The 20,871-nt window shown below is 35.4% G+C and overlaps 1 protein-coding gene across 1 annotated transcript in view; it reads right to left on the bottom strand.

Annotated features, from left to right (window-relative positions):
- The window catches only part of KCNH8 (potassium voltage-gated channel subfamily H member 8), a 197,030-nt gene that overhangs the window by 128,775 nt on the left and 47,384 nt on the right, over positions 1 to 20,871 (bottom strand). The window contains exon 2 of the mRNA XM_062567830.1: positions 3,585 to 3,818. Within this exon, the coding sequence (XP_062423814.1) occupies positions 3,585 to 3,818 (234 nt within the window). The remainder of the gene's footprint in view (positions 1 to 3,584; positions 3,819 to 20,871) is intronic.

Genomic DNA, 20,871 nt, shown 5'->3' with positions numbered 1-20,871 from the left:
TTGAGGCTTATTTCTTTTCCTTGTGTTTGTCATTGCTGTTCATCTGAGAATATTGTTACATCCTAGACTTTCTAATGGTCTTTCAGCCATGTATGAAGGTAGGCAGTAACTCTGCAAGAGACTCAGACTTTCATTCCTTCTCGACTCTCCCTAGTGCCTTGCTCCTGAGCTCTCTTCCAGATAAAAGTATATAATTATTAAAACAGGTAATCTCCAACAGGGCTGGGAAGGGTCAGATAGAATATCTTGATTTTTTTATATTGATTCTTGAAAATAGAGAATTAAGCAAACATATCTGAGATATGAATTTTATTTCAATATCCAGCCAATAACCATGGCATGCCTTCTTGATCTTCTAAAATACCAAAAGTTTATCAAAACCTTTAGGGCCAAGAACTGTGAGACACAAGCGAACACATATCTCAGTGTTTACAGCAGTTTACAGGTAGAAGATAACAAAGCATTCCTTGAGTCCCAGTAGCCTTATCACAGAATGAAGCCAGCTCAGCATATTGCCAAATCCTAGGGCAGCTCATAATGGTGGTCCCAGCAGAACCCTCTGATCCCATTCCTCTGACAGGGGGGATTTTTAATTGCCCACAAATGCCTGTGCAAACAGTTCTATTGCTGGCGTGGGGAACAGGGGCTGGGGAATCTGCAGGGCTACTGCAGATCATAGGGGTGTAAGAACCAATCCATTTTTAAAGGCTAGAAACTGATTTGAGACACAGGGAACGAGTCTGATGGTTTCTGGAAGGAATCAAGGTGTGACCTTCTCAGAAATTGAAAATGGAGAGCTTACTTTGGACTGTGATGGGATGAGTGTATGTGATTATAGGGCTTATTGTCACATCCTCTTAGGCTGTCTATGGAAAAGAAAAAACCTCTAATCTGCTGCTTGTTAGTACTTTAGTTTTGGGACTTCTGAAGACCTTATTTAACTTCATGCACTTGCAACTGATAAGTATCTTCAGTGTTTCAGCAGGGTGAAAAAGAAGGGATTTTTCTAAACGTAGTTCTTCAGCACAGTATTCACCTGCTTTCAGATTATTCTAGGAACAAGATCCAGGCAGTGGGTTCTCTTCTCAGCCGCACTGATAAATCCCAAGCCACTTGAATTCAGCAAGATTATTCTATATTTACATTATTGTAATCTGCAACTAAATTTGTTGCAGATATTTTCAACAAAATGTAGCAGTCTGCTCTGTCGGTTCAGAAGTATTCCCGACACCGCTCTTCAGACAGCATAACAACTTGTCATAGAGCGTGTGTCAAGGGTATCAACTAGAGGAATCAAAACTACTATAGCATTTTTGTCTAAACATTACTAAATGAGCAACTTCTCCTGGCATAGAACTTGAACTGTTTAGGCTGTTTTAAAGCTATCAGGATTTGTCTGAGTTTGTGCAAAACAGTATTAAGAAAGATCAGGGAAATTTAAAATGCTAATTTTAGTTTTTAAACTCTGAAACAGTCCCCGGGGTGTCCCTGTAACATCAGTCTCAAGTTGTAACCTCTGTTCTTGCTGACTGCTCTTAGGTTTTCTCTAGCAGGACCTCAAGTCTTTTGCTTAAGGAGACTTTGCACTTTGTGATTGTATATGGAAGTTACTGATGTTCATTTAGTCTTGTAATTAAGCCTGCACAGCTTGCTAGCACCTCTGAACTGATCTGACTAAAGCCAGACACCTAGTTATACAGACACCCTAAACTGGTAATAGGACATTGACATTTTACCCTATGATGACCAGAGCTTGTTAATCACTCTTCTTCCACCCATTTATGTTCCCGACATTTGCTTTGGCACTAGCCCCATTAGCAATTACTTCCAATATCAGGGGATCCTCAAGGTAGCCATATAGTCATTTGGGGGCCATTATTCTGAAAGTTCTTTTGCCTTAAAATGCTTTTAAAACATTTGCCTGTGACAGAGACGCTCATTTTTCTCGCCAATGTTGAATAAGCCTAACTGCATCATATGTTCAATTTTTTTTCCAGAAAAAATGCTCACTTAAAATGGATGAATGATTTACCAAATTTGATGTCTGTACTATGCAGCTCTGTTGAAAAAATAAGACTATTTTTACGATAAATTTTGCTTTTATTCAAGAACAGTCTCATGTTATTTTAATACTTATTCATTTCTATTTCACAATTATACAGAAATACATGAAAATGGAAGCTATAATAGGCAGTAAGAGAAATTTATTCATACTGAGAAAGTGTCTTGGAATGGCTTTGATTAAGATTATACCCAAGGATGTAAGTAGGATGGTTGGTGGGAAATTCTTTTATCCTAAAGATTTTCCCTTTACCTATTTATCTATGATTCAACTGCATTGATAAGCAAATCGACCTGTAATTTTTTTGCGCCTTCATTGATCATACTTGTTACAGGTTTGAAGCACTCCTTCATAGCACAAAGGAACCACAATTTATCCCTTAGGGCCAAGCCAGTGAAATGAGTATGGCAGCTTTACTTCTTACATTAATCTACACTTCTTAACATTTACCTACATCTTTCTCATTGTGCCTAATCATCACTCTACAATACGAGGGAAAAGCAGCCCTTATGTTTTTGGATTAAGATAACTTTTTCCTCCACATTCAGACAGGATTTTACAAATCTGAAACTATTTTCTTTGAATAATCTTCCCTGAAACACAGGCTCAAGAAACTGTTGGAGTCCCCTTCAAATGCTAAAAAACTAAGAGGAAGACACATTCAACAACATCTTCAAATAACTTTAATATTATGAAAAACAGCAATCATGAATACGAGTCAACTGGGCAATATTTCTCTCTTTTGTATTAGTCAGAGAGTTGGGAGAAGACAGCCCCTCTTTCTCTAAAAGACTACCTAACTTCTTCACAGTATATTCTTACTACTTTTAGGAAAGAATTTTTAGAAGTGTGCAATAAAATAGTAATAACATTTGAGTAATAGTAATAACAAACTGGGCAGGGTGTACCATGGGGTACTTTCTTCCATTGTTTGCTTTCTCTTTGGTGTGTGACCCAAAATTTACTGAAGCCTATGAAGTTGCTTAACGCTCAGAAAATTTTAATGTTGTGACATTAAACTTAGTACTAATCCATTTTGAAAGTCATGACTGTTGTGTTTATAGAGAGTGGCTATGGAGAATGAGTCGCTTAGACCAGCCAAAGTTCTGAACATTTTAATGAAGGGGCTGAAAATGTTACATACCTGTTTTCTATCTTAAGCTGAATATTAATTTCTGAATTAGAAAATCTGCAATAGGAGTCAGGATTTTAGCATAACAAGAAGTAGATACAGTGTCATACTGAGTGCAGAAAATACAGTGCCTCCTAATGCAATTTAGCACTCTGAATTTCTTCTTCTATGTGGCTTTATAATCTGTCATATAGGTCACCTTAGTTACATACTAACACAAATATAAGCACAATCATAATATCTACAGCAACAATGTGTCCTTATTCAAATGTATTCCTGTAGATCTGATTATAAATATATAAAATCATTAAATGCATGTTGTATTTTATATAGGTTAATGTTAAGTTTCATATTTTGGACCTAAGGGAAAACTGAAGAAGGAAAACTTACCGTTCTTCTTGCAGAACATGATTTCTCCTTTGAATTCTACCTTTTCCTCCAATGACTTCTCAATCTGAAGAATCATCTGCTCATTTGTTTCAGCACCAAGTAAAAATTTACAACTGCAGCTCTTCTGCATGACTTCAGTTCGTGCAAATCCAGCAAGCTCACAGAAGCCATCTGAGCAGTAAACTATAGGGAACCCCTTCGCCACCTGAGCATTTGCAAGGATGAAGTTACTATCTGTAGAAGAACATAAAAGTAAAACATGAATTACAGTCTGAATTCCACATCATTTGACAAATACTTCCTTCCACTTTATAGCCAGGCACAACTGGGCATGCATTTTAAAAAAGTCTCAGGTGCCTGCAAACAAGACTGCAATCTCTATTTCTAGATGATTAATCCGAACTGAAATCAAACCTTTTAGCCCAAAGAGTGCCTTCATTCAGTGGTTTCTCACACCTATGTACAGCACACCTCATCACATCCTTATATGGTAATTTAAGATCACTGCCTCAGAGCTGCTTAGCAGATATAAATTAGCACATCAAAACAACCACCTGTGCAGAGAGTGGTGATGAACATGGAAGTTTTGGAGAAGATTCACAGGTGCTAAATTATGCTGTCACTCAGATTCCTCTACAGTCAGAATACAGTCCTTTACACGGCTGTATCTTAAAAATTTCCCTATGCTCTCAATAGGCTAAAGTTCACTTTTATCAACATCCAAACATTTCTTTTACATAATCTTTCAAAGAAATCCTTAGAAATAGAGTTGAGGCACACTCTGGGGCCATGTGGAATCATTCAACTTCTGTTTTTTTCTTTCTTTTCTTTTTTGCTGATACAGAAATATCTTTGAAGGTTTTGTGCCTTAGATTCTCATCCTCAGCTTATGTTAGCAGTTCTAACATTATAGTTTTACAAATTAGCATAGAGACACTTTCCAGACGTTACATAAAAGCCCTCATATAGTTTTTTGTCTGTGTTTCCTTATTCTCAAGCGGGGGAGGGGGGGGGAAAAGCAGTTTTGTGACAGGACTCTGTCTACAGTTCATATTGAGGGAAGAACTACTTTTTGTCTACTGCTCATTAGGGCAAGTTTACCCTGCAGCTTGCCAACGGGAACTTAGGAGCAGTCTAGTCCCAAGACAGACACTTATTTTTCAGAACTATGTGCATGTGGATGCATGTGTGTGTATTAGGGGAAAATACTATTAACTAGCCCAACATCCCTTGATAAATATTTATAAACTTTTATATAAAAATGAATAATTTTAAATGAAAAATTCAGGTTGGTATGCCTAATCCCCATACAGGGACATATTATTCATGAGTGGGGAGGGGAGGAACAGAATGTGCAAACTAAAACATAACAAAAATAAGTCTGATTCAGCTTTAACTGTCACAAGAGCTCTACATCCATGAAATTTCATCAACTATATTCCTCTTTATTCACCCAAGGGATAAAATAATATGGCTGATGTTGTTAAGATTTCAATAATTTTAAGACAGTACTGAGGTTTATTAAATGATTAATTTGCTCTCAAGACTTTGCTTCAATTACCCTTTGCTCATATCTAATTAAAGTCTTTCAATAAGCAATTATTAAATTAAAATAGATTTTCCTCACTTACCAAATACCTATTTTTGAAATGTGTTTTAGTTCAGTGCAGTGCTTGACTTAGCCTGTCATTTTTATTTGCTTAACTAGGAAATAAGTATCATTACCAGTCAGGCACTGACATGCTGCTCCCATTGTCAACACAAACCTAACTTCCCACACTACCAAGGGAATTAAAATCATATGCTTGCACTGTAGTTTAATGATGGTGTTGCAGTGAAAGACCTGCAGATCATGCATCCCAAATGCGTCAGTAGCTATCAAATTAGTTTACTCCTGCATTTCTTATTGTTTAAGATTAATTATGCAACGTAAAGACGTTCTTCTTTTTAATCTAATTGTTTTGAATTGTGTGAAGCAGAATATGGAACACTGAAAAGCCAAAAAGGGTAGGGAGGATGCTATCCAAGTGTAGGAGTGCCTGAATATTATTATTAACAAGAATACAGTGGAGCTTATCAACTATATCATGACTGTATGAAAAATTTAATATAGCCAAACTCTGCTGTCATTTACATCAAAATAATACTATTACACTTTTGATGACTTTAACATTAACTTCTACAAGTCCAATCCAATGCCTACTAGAATCAGAGAGATTTTTCCATTAATATCAGCAGATATCTGATAAGGCTTGTGAGCCTAATTTTGCTGTACTTTTAGAAGACAACAATAAAGCATCAGCTTCAGGAAAATAAAATCAAGATTATGATTTCTGTGTTTCATGAGCTTCAAATGTTCAAATCAAATAAGAAGTGAAGCAGTTATAATCCCAAACTAGTAAACTAAAGGAAATATGTAAATCATTTATTCAAGCAAATCTTGTTACATTAAGATCAAGCAAAATAATTTTGTCTGGTAATCATCTGTGTTTTCATCACATTCTTAACATAAATATTTATTAGGTAATAATTAAAATTTACCTAATACACAAAGGAAAACTTCTTTTCAAATACATCTTAAAGTATTCTGGTTCAAAGTATGTTTGTTTATATAATTTATTTCTCTAACTTAGAATTTTTAGTAATACTTATTTTTATTGTGCAGATATAGCACAGTAAACTGTTCAGGTTTCAGTGATTACAGAGAAACACTCAGTTATTTAATCCAATGCTATTCAGTGATGGCTAGTGAGATCTTAAAATGCAGAGCAAGAAGAATGAAATTCTATTTAGAATAAATTATTTGAAATTTACGGATTAGAAGACAACAGCTTTAGTTTTATTCTTTGAATTTTCAGTAGGAATGTTGAAGTGAGCAATATAATCTATCAGTTTGTGTTATTTTTGATATGTGACTATATGTAGATAACTTCTTTTCCATAATAATAAAAAAGAGGTTGAGTTTCACTTTGCTCTTCCAGTACGTCAGCATAAATCATAGAATTACTGGTTTCTCTGGTTAGCATGATTCTGGTTCTGTTTGTTTGATTGTGCCCGAGCTTGTGCTCTGAGTCCGGATAAAGTTTCAGGAAACATGGCGAGTTTTCTGCTGATGATTGATGTCCTGTCTCTAAGTCTCACAGTAGTGTTTCCCCAGCTCTTGTAACTGTTCTTTTCAATCAAAGCCCAGATGGTTTCTGCAAGTCTTCGTCAACTTTATCAATGAAGAGAGCATCTACATGACTTCTCATGTAGCTGATGACAAACAAACACCATTCTAAGTATCTTAGTTATTTATGATTGAAATAATCATAAAAGCCTACAAAAGAAAATCTCAGGAAACAAAGGAATGTACATTTCTTAAACAAATGATTCACATTGCCACTCTCTAGAACAGAGAACAGCCCCAAATTCTTCCAGATGCTACTTCCAGAGTTACTACATTTAGGTTTGATTTTACAGTTCCTACATACGCAACTTAACAGGAGAAGTCTCATTCGAGATGCACTTAAGCTAGCACTACAGAGAACATGAGCATATTGACAGTTGTTAAGCACAGATAATTGAACGATTAAAATAGTACATAGAGATACTAAGCTTTATGTCAGCACATTCAGATAAGAGTGAGTTTAATTATAGTTCAATCTTGTTTACCAGCTACTATGCTTTAATTGTGATTGAGACCAAAATGATTATATAATGCATACACTTCCAAATATTGAAATTCCTCTTGAAAATCTCAATGAAGTTAAGAATTATTCAGAACTAGGTGAGTCAGAAATAGTTGTGTACTAGTACTTCTCCCCACTCTGCATTTTATATTTCAATGAATTTGCAGTAATACTGCAAAAGGTAGAACTGTTGTATAATAGACTACAAGTACGGACTGATGAACAGTTGATTTAATTTGCTAAGTAATTTCATATGAAGGCTGACATTTATATAATTCTCAATGAAATATAATTGGATAATATTTACTAATTCAGAGTACAAAATAATATCTAAAGTACCTAACTCGAAGTATGGACTCAACTCCAGGGCCAAGACGCTAAAATGAATTCTCACTATGTGCAAAAGTTCTGAATTAAATAGCTGAGAAATCAACCTTTTGCTCTGGATTCATAATAATATTTAGTCTGATAGTGAAAATATTTCATGGTGTACAATACTTATAGTTACAGAAAGAGTTAAAACTGTAATGCAGTTTAGCAGGAGATGCTGAAGTGAAACTTGAGCAGCTGGATGCAAAAACACCTCGTAGTCTAGTTGAAACATACAGGTTGTAAGTCATTTGAGGGGGAAAAAAGGAAACCCAACGCTAAATGATCTCAAATCCACTCTTAAATGCCATTAATACACTACCTCAGCTCTATGGCTTTCTCCGTAAGGAAAAAATAAATAAACGAACAAGAAACAAACAAAAACAGAGAATACCTATTTCTTGGACAATGCAGACCAAAAAGCCAGACAGTATCACACCCAAGAGGCAGGGAGAGGGGGACTGCAAAAGCTCCAAACCAAAAACGCACTAATTTGAGGGGAGCTGATGGTGCACTGGATTCCAGGGAGACACAGGCACATACAGACACTTATTAGGAACTCGGTTACTGCTAACGTATTAGCACAGAGGACCTTTCAGGTGAAACAATTATCACAATTGAAAAGTATCTTCATGATCTAAGACAACTGGACCTAAATCCTGACTTCAGGACCTACATTATTTGAAGTTATGAAGCATCAAGACAAAAGGGGTAATAAATAATATGAATAAGTTTGTGTGAACTATCTTCTACATTTAGAATTTATGTCATTTTAATTTTAAAAGTGTTTTGTAAATAATAAAAAAACCCTGTTCATAGAGAATAAAGCTGGGAAATATTTTGCAGAGCTAACTTTGAAGTTCTTCAAAATTAAACTTCATCAGGAGAAGTAGATATCTATATCTCTTTCGCAGAAGGAAATTTAAAGTAATCCAGAATATATATTTTCACTTTTTTATTATTTATCACTTTTTATTTATTTACTTGGTGTTACACAAATAGTATTTGTAATAATTTAAATGTAATATATAAAGCTGAATCAAGGTTGTAATGAAATATTTCTTCTCACTCTTAAAAGTTGTATTGATTTTGACAAATAAAATCACTCAAGACTGTTATCTTTTATTTCATCAGCTTTTTTGTCTTATTATTGTGCAGGGACTGACTGCACATAGTACTAACCTAACTAAAAAAACTATATTGCAGTGGTCAAATATTTACATGCTACTGTGCAGTTTTATATGCACTGAAAGGCTACAAATAAAACAGCACTTATGGAACAAAAAAGAAGAAACTAGCAGCGGGGACACTGCAACAGTCATCAGCATGCTCTTGTGTACAGTTTTCACTCCCACGTGTAAGATACCCAAAAAGCAGTACCTAGATCTTCCTCACGTTAAAAACACTGGCTGTTCAAATACCATATAATACATACATTAGTGTTACTGTCTCTGAATAAGAAACATTCAGTGTTTCATACAGATGCTCCTACATGACCCTACATGACCCTAAAGTTGTTACTTGAAGTATCTCAAAGATATTTTCATGTACACTAGCTCACATACATCATTTCTGGGGTGCTCACTGTCACTTTAGCAATCCTCTGCAACTCCCACAACAATGTGAAACTACCTTATGAAAGCTTCTACTGATTTTTTTCTTTATAATTATTACACTTCAATGTTTCGATGCCAATATAGTGCCAGGGCTCTAAGGCTAAAAGTGACCGTTCTGAGCCTTTGCAGTTTATATGCTCCTCTCTCACTTCCTGAAATTGAATAGAAGTCTTGAATAAATTTTAACAGGGAGAAGAAGCAGTCTCCCATGTGTCTATTCTTATAAAATGAGTTCTCTGATAATGGCAGGAATTTCTGCATAGTTTTCTCAAGAGAAGCAATGCTAATCTAAAATGATACTGTGGAAAAGAAGTCTGTTTATAGAATGTTCTTCTGACAGATTGACACAAATTATGTGAAAAAAGATGCTTTAGAAACTGATGAACAGTGTCCAGGAAATGTCATTTCAAGAATGGGTAGAGTTCTATACTGCACTATTTATAAAGAGTTATGCTGTGGACTCCAAACTCACCCTTGCCGGAGCTTGTTTTAAATCAAAATAACTCTGAGAATCTCATAGTAGAGCTCATTAATGCTATATTCTTGAGCGAGATCTGTGAGCAAAACTTCCTTTTGGAGGGTGGAAGGAGATGGGAGGGAGGTTACAGGTGGCAATATGGCTAGGTTACCACATTCAAAAGAAAACATATCACCTTGTTGTGGGTTTCCCAGCTGGAAACAGCCTAGTGAAAAATCCAGATGGAAAAAATGCTGAAAACTGTGGAGCAGTCATTGATGCAGGTTAACAAAAAAGCAGAAAAATCTTAATTGAAAAGAAAAGTAGGTGCCTAAGAAGCACAGCGGCAACTGTTTCTTGTAATGAAGCTATAACAGGCAGCTATCTTTCAGCTAGCACCTCCTGAACGACTGGCATTGATTAAGGCAAGAGCACCTGAGCCTTGATCTATTGATTTGTTCAAAGACTAGGGATGAAACAAAGTTATTTGTGCAAATAACTAAGGAAGAAACCGCTCGGGGAACCTGAAGGATGTGAGGTGAACATTACCAAAAAAAGGTTCTTTGGAGAAAGATTCAGATTTTGGCTGAAGAAGGGGAAACAGTCCGAGAATTTCAAAGCAATTTCCTTGCAGTAAGGAGAACAAATTTAAATAGGTAGTAAAACCATTAGGCTTTTGTTTACCTTTGAAGAAAATAATTTCTTCTCATTGTTGTCTCAGTGAAAGAAAGAAAACCAGGCACAGTGAAAGGCAGCTGTCAAAAAAATCCATGCATTCAATCTCAGAAAACTTAAATAGTGCAAACAAGAAGCAGCATACCAAAATAACAAAGAAACTGAAGATACTTAGTTATTCCAAAACCTAGGCCTTTGTTTTGCATCTGCTTGTTTTGTTTTACTTTACTTCTTTTTCTTTAAAGGAAATAAAGAAGCTGCATAATACAAAACAGCCATTGGCATTTGTCAATAATGTTGTTTTCATTCTGATGTGGAACAAAACCAATCCCCCCCCTTCCAATACCCACCTCAGAAAAAAAGATGCCTTAGTAAATCAAAACAAGTAAATTCAGAATTCAGTAATTAATGTAAAACAAACCCTCCAATATCCCAGAAAAAAATCCATTAATTATTCTGTAGCGAGTCAGTGGTATTATGGAACAAAGCAACTTTTCTAATATTTTATTGGTCAAAAATATAAGTTTTGGTTTCAACTAAATTCCACTTACTGGTCAAAAAAGTTTCAAGTAAATAAATTTTGCCACTTTACTTTCAATACAATGTTGACACTATTTTTAGCCTACAGGAACAAAGCATGCAGATGCTACAATTAAATATAGTCATATTGTCTGAAGTCTGAAGTCTTGCCTTGCCTTGCCAAAGCCCAACCTAAAGAAAGTGACTGAGAATGTCTTAATCAAATGGCAAAAAAAAAAAAAAAAAAAAAAAAAAAAAGCATCTGATTTCAAAACTTTAAGAGAGAGAGAAATATCTTATTCACTTAGAAACTATTGAAATAATTTGTAGAAAGTCTGTTTTTTAACATGGTTTGGTCCCCTGTCTCATCAAGTAGAAATTACACTGAATACACATGGAGGAAAAAATATTTTTAAAAAATACACCAACACACAAGCTTTTCAGCACAAGCTGCACAAGGTTCTCTAAGTTACACTTATTGAAATCACCTGAAGTAGAAGAAAGCTGTGACAACATGATTGTACTGTCATATTTCCTGTGCAATCCAAAGCTGTAAATTCAGTATCCAGAACTGCAACCACTTTCTGTTTTGAATATAAAAAAATCATTCACAGAGACTGTAAATCATTTCTCCAATTTCCCTAGCAGTATTGCATACAAGTAGTAATGCCTTTGTTTGTTTTGTATCCTTTTGCAGTTCAGGTGGCCAGAATAACAGAGAGATGTTAACCTCTTGTTTAGTCAACTAAATCTCGGTACCAAAGATCCTCATCTGCACAAGAATGGGGTGAAGTGACTTATTCCAAGGAGTTACTGAGAATAAGGACCTACATTTATCATATAAGAAACCTATGGAGACTAAGCTCTTTTTTATCTAAGCGAGACTGAACACTCTCTTAAAGCATAGGAACTGGATAATATCATTAAATACGTAAACCACTAGAGAATCCAGAAAATACATTTTAGTATGACCTATATGTGTGTCAGTTTTACTCACTGAGAAAATGCACCTGACTGTGCCCATGTCTTTCCTTCATGTAAATAAATGACAAAGAAGATCGATAACTAAATGAGTTTCTGTCTTATTCAGAAATTCTTATTAGGATGGAGGAAAAAAGCAGTTTTTTCTTGTTATTTTGTTGGTTTTCCTTTTATTCTAATAAGGTGACCTGAAGTAGGAACTGGGACTGTTATATTTTACTATGGTGCAAGAAAATCATTTCATTTCAGACATCCTCATATAAGTAATATCAGCAAATTGGGAAACAACACATTTTGTGCACAATGGCATAGAGTAACTTTCCTCAGCTTTAATAGTAGTATTGCAAGACCTGGTTAAAAATGTCTACACTTAGTTAATTAAAAACAAACCAGCAAAAAAGCATGAAGCTTGGCTTGTTAAAAGAAGCAAATACTCCCACACAAACAGAGAAAACACATGGAATAGTGGAGTTGCACAGTGCCTTAGGTACCTTAGTGCCACAGTCTTCACAATGCTATGGGCCTGCTATTTGCAGCCTAATAACCTTTACCTAAGCTATCAAGGCAGTGTATCCAGAGCCTCTGTGGCATTATTTTTCCTTTATTCTTCTCATATGCTTTTTCTCATACTGTTCTTCTCACAGCCTTGCACCTGCAAACTCCAATATTGTGTTACAGTAGCTTCTCAGAGGAAGCTCCGAACACTGGCAAAAAGAAACATTCCTCATCCTCTTCCTTATTCATTCCTTATCATCCCTCATCCTTACCTCACTTTGTAGGTTTTAGTTTACTACAGTGAAGCAAAACACTGTGTGCAAAGCAGTAGATAATAGCCTTTTAAAAACTCGATCAATATTATCTAGTAATTTATGCACACACAGGTTTAACAGCCAGCGTTCAGCATTGGCATCGAGTTCGCATACTCCAGTCAGCGCTAATACTACTATGAATGGGAACAACCAGTAGGGAGCTTGAGCAGGTCTCAATGACAAATATATAATAGCAAGGGAAAGCAAGGTGCGAAATCATCTTTCTCTTTGCCACCAGCTGCACTGGAGAGAACATCTCCAGAAGAGGATTCTCATCTAGGGATCCTGTCACTGCTCCTCCCAGTTGGCCACTGGGGAAAAGTATTCCCCTTTTCCTTCTGGCTTTCTGTGTGGCAACACAAACTTCTTACTTATTCCTTACTCTCATCTACTGCTCTTGACTACGTGGCCTTCCCCGCCCTTTAGGCTTTCTCTGCCACCCAGCTGACCTCATCAACTAACCCAGTACAGAAGCACGACTTTTTTTTTTTTTTTTTTTTTTTTTTTTCCTTTTTTTCCCTTGGGTTAACGTCCTGTTGAATTAGAAAGATGAATCCTGAAGTCAGGTGACAGCAAAACATCTGTGCAAGGGAGAGTAGGCGACAGAAGAAGGAGGGATGTGATCTCCCCTTTTAGATGTCAGCAAGTGGTAGATGAGCTTAGTTAATTACTTGTATGGTAATACATGTGACTCACTTTGAGTTAATGTGGCCTGCAGCAGGGATTAATTCTTGGAATTGTTCACAAACACAATATTCCAGAAAAATGGCATCTTTCAACAGACACATTAGGCTGAAAACTGCTGTGTTGTTCTCTGCATTAACAGGGACTCCTGTGTGGGAGTCACATCAGTGGAAAACTGAACAGCCACAGCAGAAGTCAAAAAGATAATATATTGGGGGGAAAAATGAAATGTCTCATCAAAGCAATCATCCAAGCACTAAATAAGCCAGCACCTGATGCAGTAATAAATTGAGATTCATTCAGAAGATAAAGCTCTCGCAACCCTTTAAGAACATTTCTTCGAGGCTTTTCATCTGTCTTTTCTTTCATAAGGCTTTCAAATAGTTTTTAGCCTCAGGTTAAGTGGAAAGACCCTTTAGAAAGTTGTGCAAGAACTTTTCTTCTTGCCCCAGGGAAACTTGATCAGCCTTCTCACTCTCAAGGAAAAAAAAAAAAAAAAAAGAAAAGAAAAAAAAATCCATAGACTTAGTTTCCCAGCTTCTCAGAGTCTTGCATGAATACCAAAGCAATAAAGACTTCTTTTACACTGCAGGAGACAAAAGAAATGAAGATGTTGACCTCTGAAACTTAGTTCTTGTTCCCCTTTTTTATTGCTATTTATTTCACTCTTCAGTTTCACTTGGTGGTGCTGGCACCCTTCTGTCAGTATTTTTAACTAACTTGAATTTTGGTAGACTTCTTGTTCTAGTGCATTTTATAAGCATGTATAAAAAGGAGAGTCCTAAACTGCCTAAATCAGGAACCAAAATGTGACTTAAAAGAGAATATGGAGAGAAAAAAAAGAACTAGAGGAAGTAAGAAGAGAGATTTACTATCAGTATAATTAGCTTCCCATTTCTAGAGGATGCTGTGGGATGCAGCTGTCTATACAGGGCAGATCATTAACCTCTTTGGTTGGCTTCCTCACTCTACTTCATTAAAAAGAATATTCCAAAGGGAATGTTACATAAACAATGTTTTGTAGATATTATTAAAATAGTGCTAGTACTGCAATACTGTTAGAAGTGGTAATTCTTTTGAAGAATAAAATGAATTCTGTTTTTCAACCCATGAAAATGCGTAATTAATTATAATCATTTGAAATTAATTCGCATACTGTCATAATGTTAGTAAGACTAAGTTCTAAGTTTTATAAACTTGTCCAAGAGCAGTAATTACCCATTTTTCTAACCATCAATCAATCCACTACCTGCCAAAGCATTCCTCAGAAACAGGAAATACTTTACTTATTCTTCTGGAAGTATGCACTATCTTTTTATTATTGTTCAAATTTGCTTTAAAAATACCTTATTCATATGACCTTTGCTTCAGAAGGACACATGTTCAAAAAAAAAAAAAAAACATACTTACACACAAAATGTAACAATTTAAACTGATATTTCAAAGTTTCAAATAAAAGGGTTTTCATTAAGTATTTTATGGCTTTCTAAAATATAAACCAAAATTAATAATGATAAGCTATTTCATTTCACTATTTCATATAACATAGAAACAAAAATGTAAAAGAACACACTGAAAAAAAAATCAAGTAAGGAAAACCATTTCCTTTTGTTGATCTCAGGATATAGCCTCAATAATGGATTAAGAGACATTTTTGCAGCATGTAAGAAAAATAAGTATGTTTGGACCCTCTGGAAAGTAATTCACTGGTGATATTTCAGTAAAGATGCCTTTTTTTTTTCTCTCCACTTTTGAAAATGAGTAGATTGGCAAAGTATGAATGGCATTTAAAGTTCCAAGCATTAGTCCAAGCCTGTCCAAGGGCCTACATTTCTTTCTTCAGAGGCATTCTCAGCAATTTCTTTCAGTTATGGAGGTCATTCAGGTCCTCTGCTTTAAACAACTTTGAAGGTTATTTTTCTTTCACTTAGTCACCTATTGTGGCCTCAACTGCATTATAGTCCCCAGAACTATTACTATTTCTTTGAACAGTCTGAATTCCTGGAAAAGAGACTACATCTTGCTTTTTATGATAGCTGTCTTTGATTGGAAGTAGGAAACAGGAACTAATTAGAGTGGAAGAGAAAAGCATTTGGCTCAAACTTGAATTAAGCAAAGATATGAGGTTCACATATCCTTGAACTTCAGTCTCCTATACTAAAAGCCTGTAGCATGCGAAAGGTTGGTCACACTGACTGCTGCCATCATACCATTTAATCAACTAATCTTTTTCCTGAGCAATTTTCTCTTCCATGTAAGCTTTCCTCGAAAAGAGTGGGTAACCGTGTTCTGAGTTTGGGTTCTTTGCTTTTATCCCAGACTGGAAGAGATATAGCAGAGACATAATCTACTCTCACCTACATGCCTACAGGAGGAGACAGAATAACCTGGCAATCATCTGTACAAATTTCAGCTTCCATTGCAGGTGAAGGAAACTATACAGCATACATTTAACATCTTCTATTGTAAAGAGAACCAACCTTAAGATTTCATTTTTAAAAATATATATCTATACAATTAATCTCCACATTTTTATTAAAATCCAGCAATTTTCTCATTTTTCATTAGACTACGTATATAATAATTTTGTTGTTTAACTTTAGGTAATTTGTTGTTGCTTCATTTCTTACTAGCATGTCAGACATTTTCACACACTGCTCTTAGCTATGTTTTCCTCACTTCAACAAGTGAGAGCTGATGCTAATTGAGCCAATCACATTCAGCTGGTAAAACTAATCACTAAATCTTACTTCACTTTCCCTAATTGATAGCAGATTGGAAGAGATGAATGATCTATTTTTTTCTTTTCCAAATCCAGTATGATTTGTTTCTTAAAAAAAAAAAGGAAAGAAAAAAGGAACAATGTCTGGCCAAATACTTGTGTTGTTACAGAGGCATATATGCAAGATTTGTATTGATCCTGATATTTCTGCAACTGAGATATTTCATTTCCTAGGGGTTTTACTCCCTGTAAAATTATAAGTAAACAGGAAAAATATTCATAACAAGATTAATGTATCATTTATAAAACATTTAGAATATTATAATTCACAAGAATCCTGCCTCTCAGCTGTAAGACAGATGTGTCCTGTTATGTCCCACTGCACCCACCACTACACTTCTCACAACGCAGAAGGGCAGATAGCTGTCTGACATTGTTACCAACATCCTGTCTGACACTTTCACCCAAAGCTACAACGTCCAAGTCAGCTTTGTTTTGAAATCAAGACATGGTGTATGCATGTGCGTTGCCTTGGATTTGCATTTTCTGTATTTAACTTAGAACTCTAGGAGTGCTCATGACAAGGAGAAGAATCCTAAGCAGGCCTTCCAAAAGAGAATTATAGTAAGTTGATTACAGATGTTCCTTAACTATTAGCTCCAAGAGAACTAAAACTCATTTTATATGGGATTTGCAGCTCTTAGCCACTGACTTCTTAACTGCACTCTACTGTGACTACAGCACCATTCCAATCACTTACATCCTCCTCTTTCTCTACTGCAGTACCCTTTACCTCCTATATATCTCCCTCACAATTTCCGCAGTTCTATTCTTTCTTCTTCTAGTCCATATTTATTTTAGTTTGCTTTCCATCAACATACGAAAAGGCAGAATAAATTTTCCTTGCTTGGAGGTGTGAGCATGCTGGTTGGCTTGCTGGTGGGTCTGGAGTTGGACCTTTTCAACCTGAGAGGCACAGCTAAACCAAGTGGAACTTTTTCTTGGATGCTGAGTGCCAAAAAATGGCTTTGTCATTTTATGTGGATTTTGGTTGTTTCTTGTGAAGTACTGTTGCATAGACTTTCTATTTCTTACGTCATCCTGCATATTTCAAAATCATTTATGTTAGTTCACCACTATGTAGTATTTTTCCCAGAAGTGCCCAGTGCATATACTTTGCTAATCTTATTGGCCTGAAGAGCCCAGATCAGATGCAGCTCTTGTCAGAGCACATCAAGGTACTTGATACCTGCCCACGAGCCAATATTTATATTTAGCTTTCAGATTTTGTTTCTCCAATCTATACATGTAAACCATTGCAGTCACTTGGGTTTGGAGTGTTTCCCCCTTCCTCTCCTCCCACCTCCTCCCAGTTAAAAAAGTGTGATTTGTAGACCTAAATCTGTCTTGTGCATGTTAAGCTGCTCAAAATAAATACTACTGTTCATGATTCAAAGACAGCACATCCACAACTAGCAATAGCTAAAATATAGAAAGTCCCAAGGTTACTATTGACTGGAGATGTAAACACCGTTTACATTCCTTCAAAGGATTCAGGCAGGAGCAGTAAAAGCACTGGTCCTGAAGGAGCTTCATGTTCTCCCTATTGCTATTATTTCCCTCATTATTATTTTTTACTTTTATTTCAAATTGCTGCAATTCAAAAGTTGTCTCTAGATCTATCACCTTATTCTCAACTTGCCTGTTACAATATATAGCAATAAAAGCTTATTCTTGTGAGAACAATAATAGTATCCAAGGATTAAACTCTGTATTCGCTTTTTCCACAGTTTTCATATGTAGCAGATGATGAATCCTCAAGTCAATCTTTAGGAGAATGAACCCCAATAAAAAGCTTGGTCAAATGCAGCTTCTTTGGCCATTCATTTCTTTTTGGAGTCACAAGCGTGCACACCAAGATCAAGATATAAAAAAGAAAACAAAACTCTTCTTAATAATCAAACTTTACATAAAGATAAGAAGCGAGAGGTAGGGTGAGAGGGGGAAAAGAAAATCTTTCTTGAGTTTGCATCATTTCCTGCCCTTGATTCTTTAAGGGAACAAGTTCATAATGAGAGGGAATGAATACCATTTTAATCAATACATATTTTTTCCCACTTTCAGAAACAGGTTTATCATCTTTATCCTTAAATATATATATTTCAAATCTCATTTTCCATGCTCTCAGTTAGTCTAGTGTATCTCCAAGGCAACTGTCTCATTTGACAGTAATGAACCTATCTTACTCCAGCAAAGATTAAAATCTGGGAATTCAGATTAAACTCCAGTAGTTTTGAAAAGTATTAGTATCTCAGTTGAATACAGCACTTTTTTCTTCCCGGCAGCTGGCAAATTAGATTCTGATTTAAGTATTATTCATTTACATCTCATAAAAAATATTTTCTGTGCAGACTCAAGGAGAAACAATAACTTTAGGATCACGATCCAGTAATTAAGAATATTATAATTTAATAAATTTGGTTATCAAACAGAAAGAGTGAAACAGTAACTAATGCAATAATCATTCTAGGCTGCTCTGAATTTTAGTTTGCAAACTTAATAATTTGTTCCCAGATTTTCTCTCTTTTACGAACAGATGTTACACTATTTATTCTCTTACTAGATTTTGTTGTTGTTTTAAAATTCCTTCTCCCTGCAAAACAATGGTGCTGAAACACATTGAACTGCCAATCTGAAAATATATGACTTTCTTAAAAAATGTGGGTTTTCTTTATAGTTTTGTCACCTATATCTGCTTACTGAAGAAAATACATTGTCAAATGTGCAACCTGCTTGGTAAATTAATACACATTGAACTGTAATAAAGTACTAAATAAACAGCAATACCAGCAGAATTTGTAAAACAGATCATTGTGAAACTGTGCAAAAGATTTTTCTTTGAAAAGTTATTTCAAACTGATAAAATAGTCACATAGCTTTCGTAGCTTATTTATAACATGGTTTTTCCAACCATTAAGATCACAAGCACTACATAAACCATAGATTGGAATGCTTGTACCTTTTGAGACACCCACCACCCCACCCCAGTGCAATCACTTGCTTAACAATAATTCTTTTGATTCAATTTCTTAAAAAATACTATTTTTTTTCTCTCCAACAACTATAACTAAATCAACATTTCCCGTTACAGCAGACCTGAAGTTATGTCAACTTCTTCACTTTTATTGGTGCCATACCTCTTCAACGTTACATATATCTGAAAATCACAAACAGCACAAGAAATAAGGAGACTTTGGAGAGCCCAGACTATACCACTCATTACTAGTAATGCAGCTCTTTTTTACAAGAAGGTAGCAGGACCTTTTACAGGTGTTGTAGAGAGACCTATGTCTGGATGAAACTGTACTGGCTGAACTGAATGTGCTGTGGCTTACAGAGTCAGCTGGATGAGACTGGCTGTCTAATAATCAGTCACTTGACCTGATTATTAAAGATTATTTTCCTATTTTAACACCTTTTCTTCTACCAAAAGATAAATAAAATTGAATTGAAATAAACAGAAAGTTTAAAATCAACCTAAATTCACAAACAGTTGTAGTAGACTTGTCCTCGAGAATCAGTGGTCAGACTAAAGTACATCAAAATGGGTTTCAACCTTTCCAAACAAATTACTGGATTCTTCTGGATTATTATATTTGGGGTTTTTTTTGGGGGGGGGGAAGGGGAGTCCCACATGGGATAAATTGGTACTTTGTATTTCCATGCTTATTTCTATTATTATATCTTTATTTTCTATTTTTCTTTTTTTCCTGCTTTCACATATCTCCCCTCTTTTTCTCCCTTCCTCCCTAACTTTTCTCATGTAATTTTCCTGATTACTTTCTCCAAGCTCAGTACTGATAACTCAAGACATTTTCCATTCCCATTTTACCTCCCAGTCAGAGACTAGGAACAAGGAAGTAAAGGCATAGCCTGCAACTGAGATGAAAACTAAGATAAAGATTGAAGCTAGTTCTTGCAAACTATATTTGAGCTTGGAAATTAATTGTTTGTGACCTATTCCTGCAGCCAGTTGTATTACTACAGTTATATGACCATAACATTTTCAGAGGAGAATGAATAGATAACTTTCCCAGCAATCAGCTGTTTTATTTGCAAATAAAAACAGTCTTGTGCTATATGTAGAGGATCCGTGTAACATCAAACAGCTTTCCTATTAACCTATTCTTCTGTCTATCAAGATTAATCTTCAAGATGACAATCTACAAGACTGGGAAATGCTGAACAGAGTTAATAGCTTTCTTTAAGCTACAGGAAATGAGACATTGTGCTCAATTCAAGATTAAAAAGAATAAGAAGAATACCCTTGTTAAAGTTGGTCAAACAGAAAATGAGTTCTTCAAGCACACAGACAGAAGGAAGTGCTAATTAAGTAGTCATTCTGTCACTTACAACAACTAATTAGCAATTATTTAAAAAGATTTGCTAAGTCAGCTAATAAAAACTTAAAGGCACGTAGCAATTATCTGCATTAAGATGAATGATTTCAGCAGAGATATAGATAAGCTGGATAAATCTGATGTGGCAGCCCATTTCTGAATGATCAGACTGCCCATTATGTAAGTAGAGAGGTGCCAGGCAGGCAGCAGTACTCTCTCGCTCTAAAACTGGGAACTATTTGTTCTAGATCTAATTCTATGAATCAAAGTAGAGTTGTTCAATCAATTAAGTATGCATTTATTACATATCCTACCTTGTCAGCTACTAATTAAAAGCAAAGCTTATGGATGGGCTGCAACTGTTAATTGTAGTTTGCAAGTGGT

The sequence above is a fragment of the Rhea pennata genome, chromosome 2 (assembly GCF_028389875.1).
Source record: "Rhea pennata isolate bPtePen1 chromosome 2, bPtePen1.pri, whole genome shotgun sequence".
Taxonomy (NCBI): Eukaryota; Metazoa; Chordata; class Aves; order Rheiformes; family Rheidae; genus Rhea; species Rhea pennata.
The sequence above is the reverse complement of the archived record's forward strand: the minus strand, read 5'-3'. Positions and strand labels throughout refer to the sequence as shown.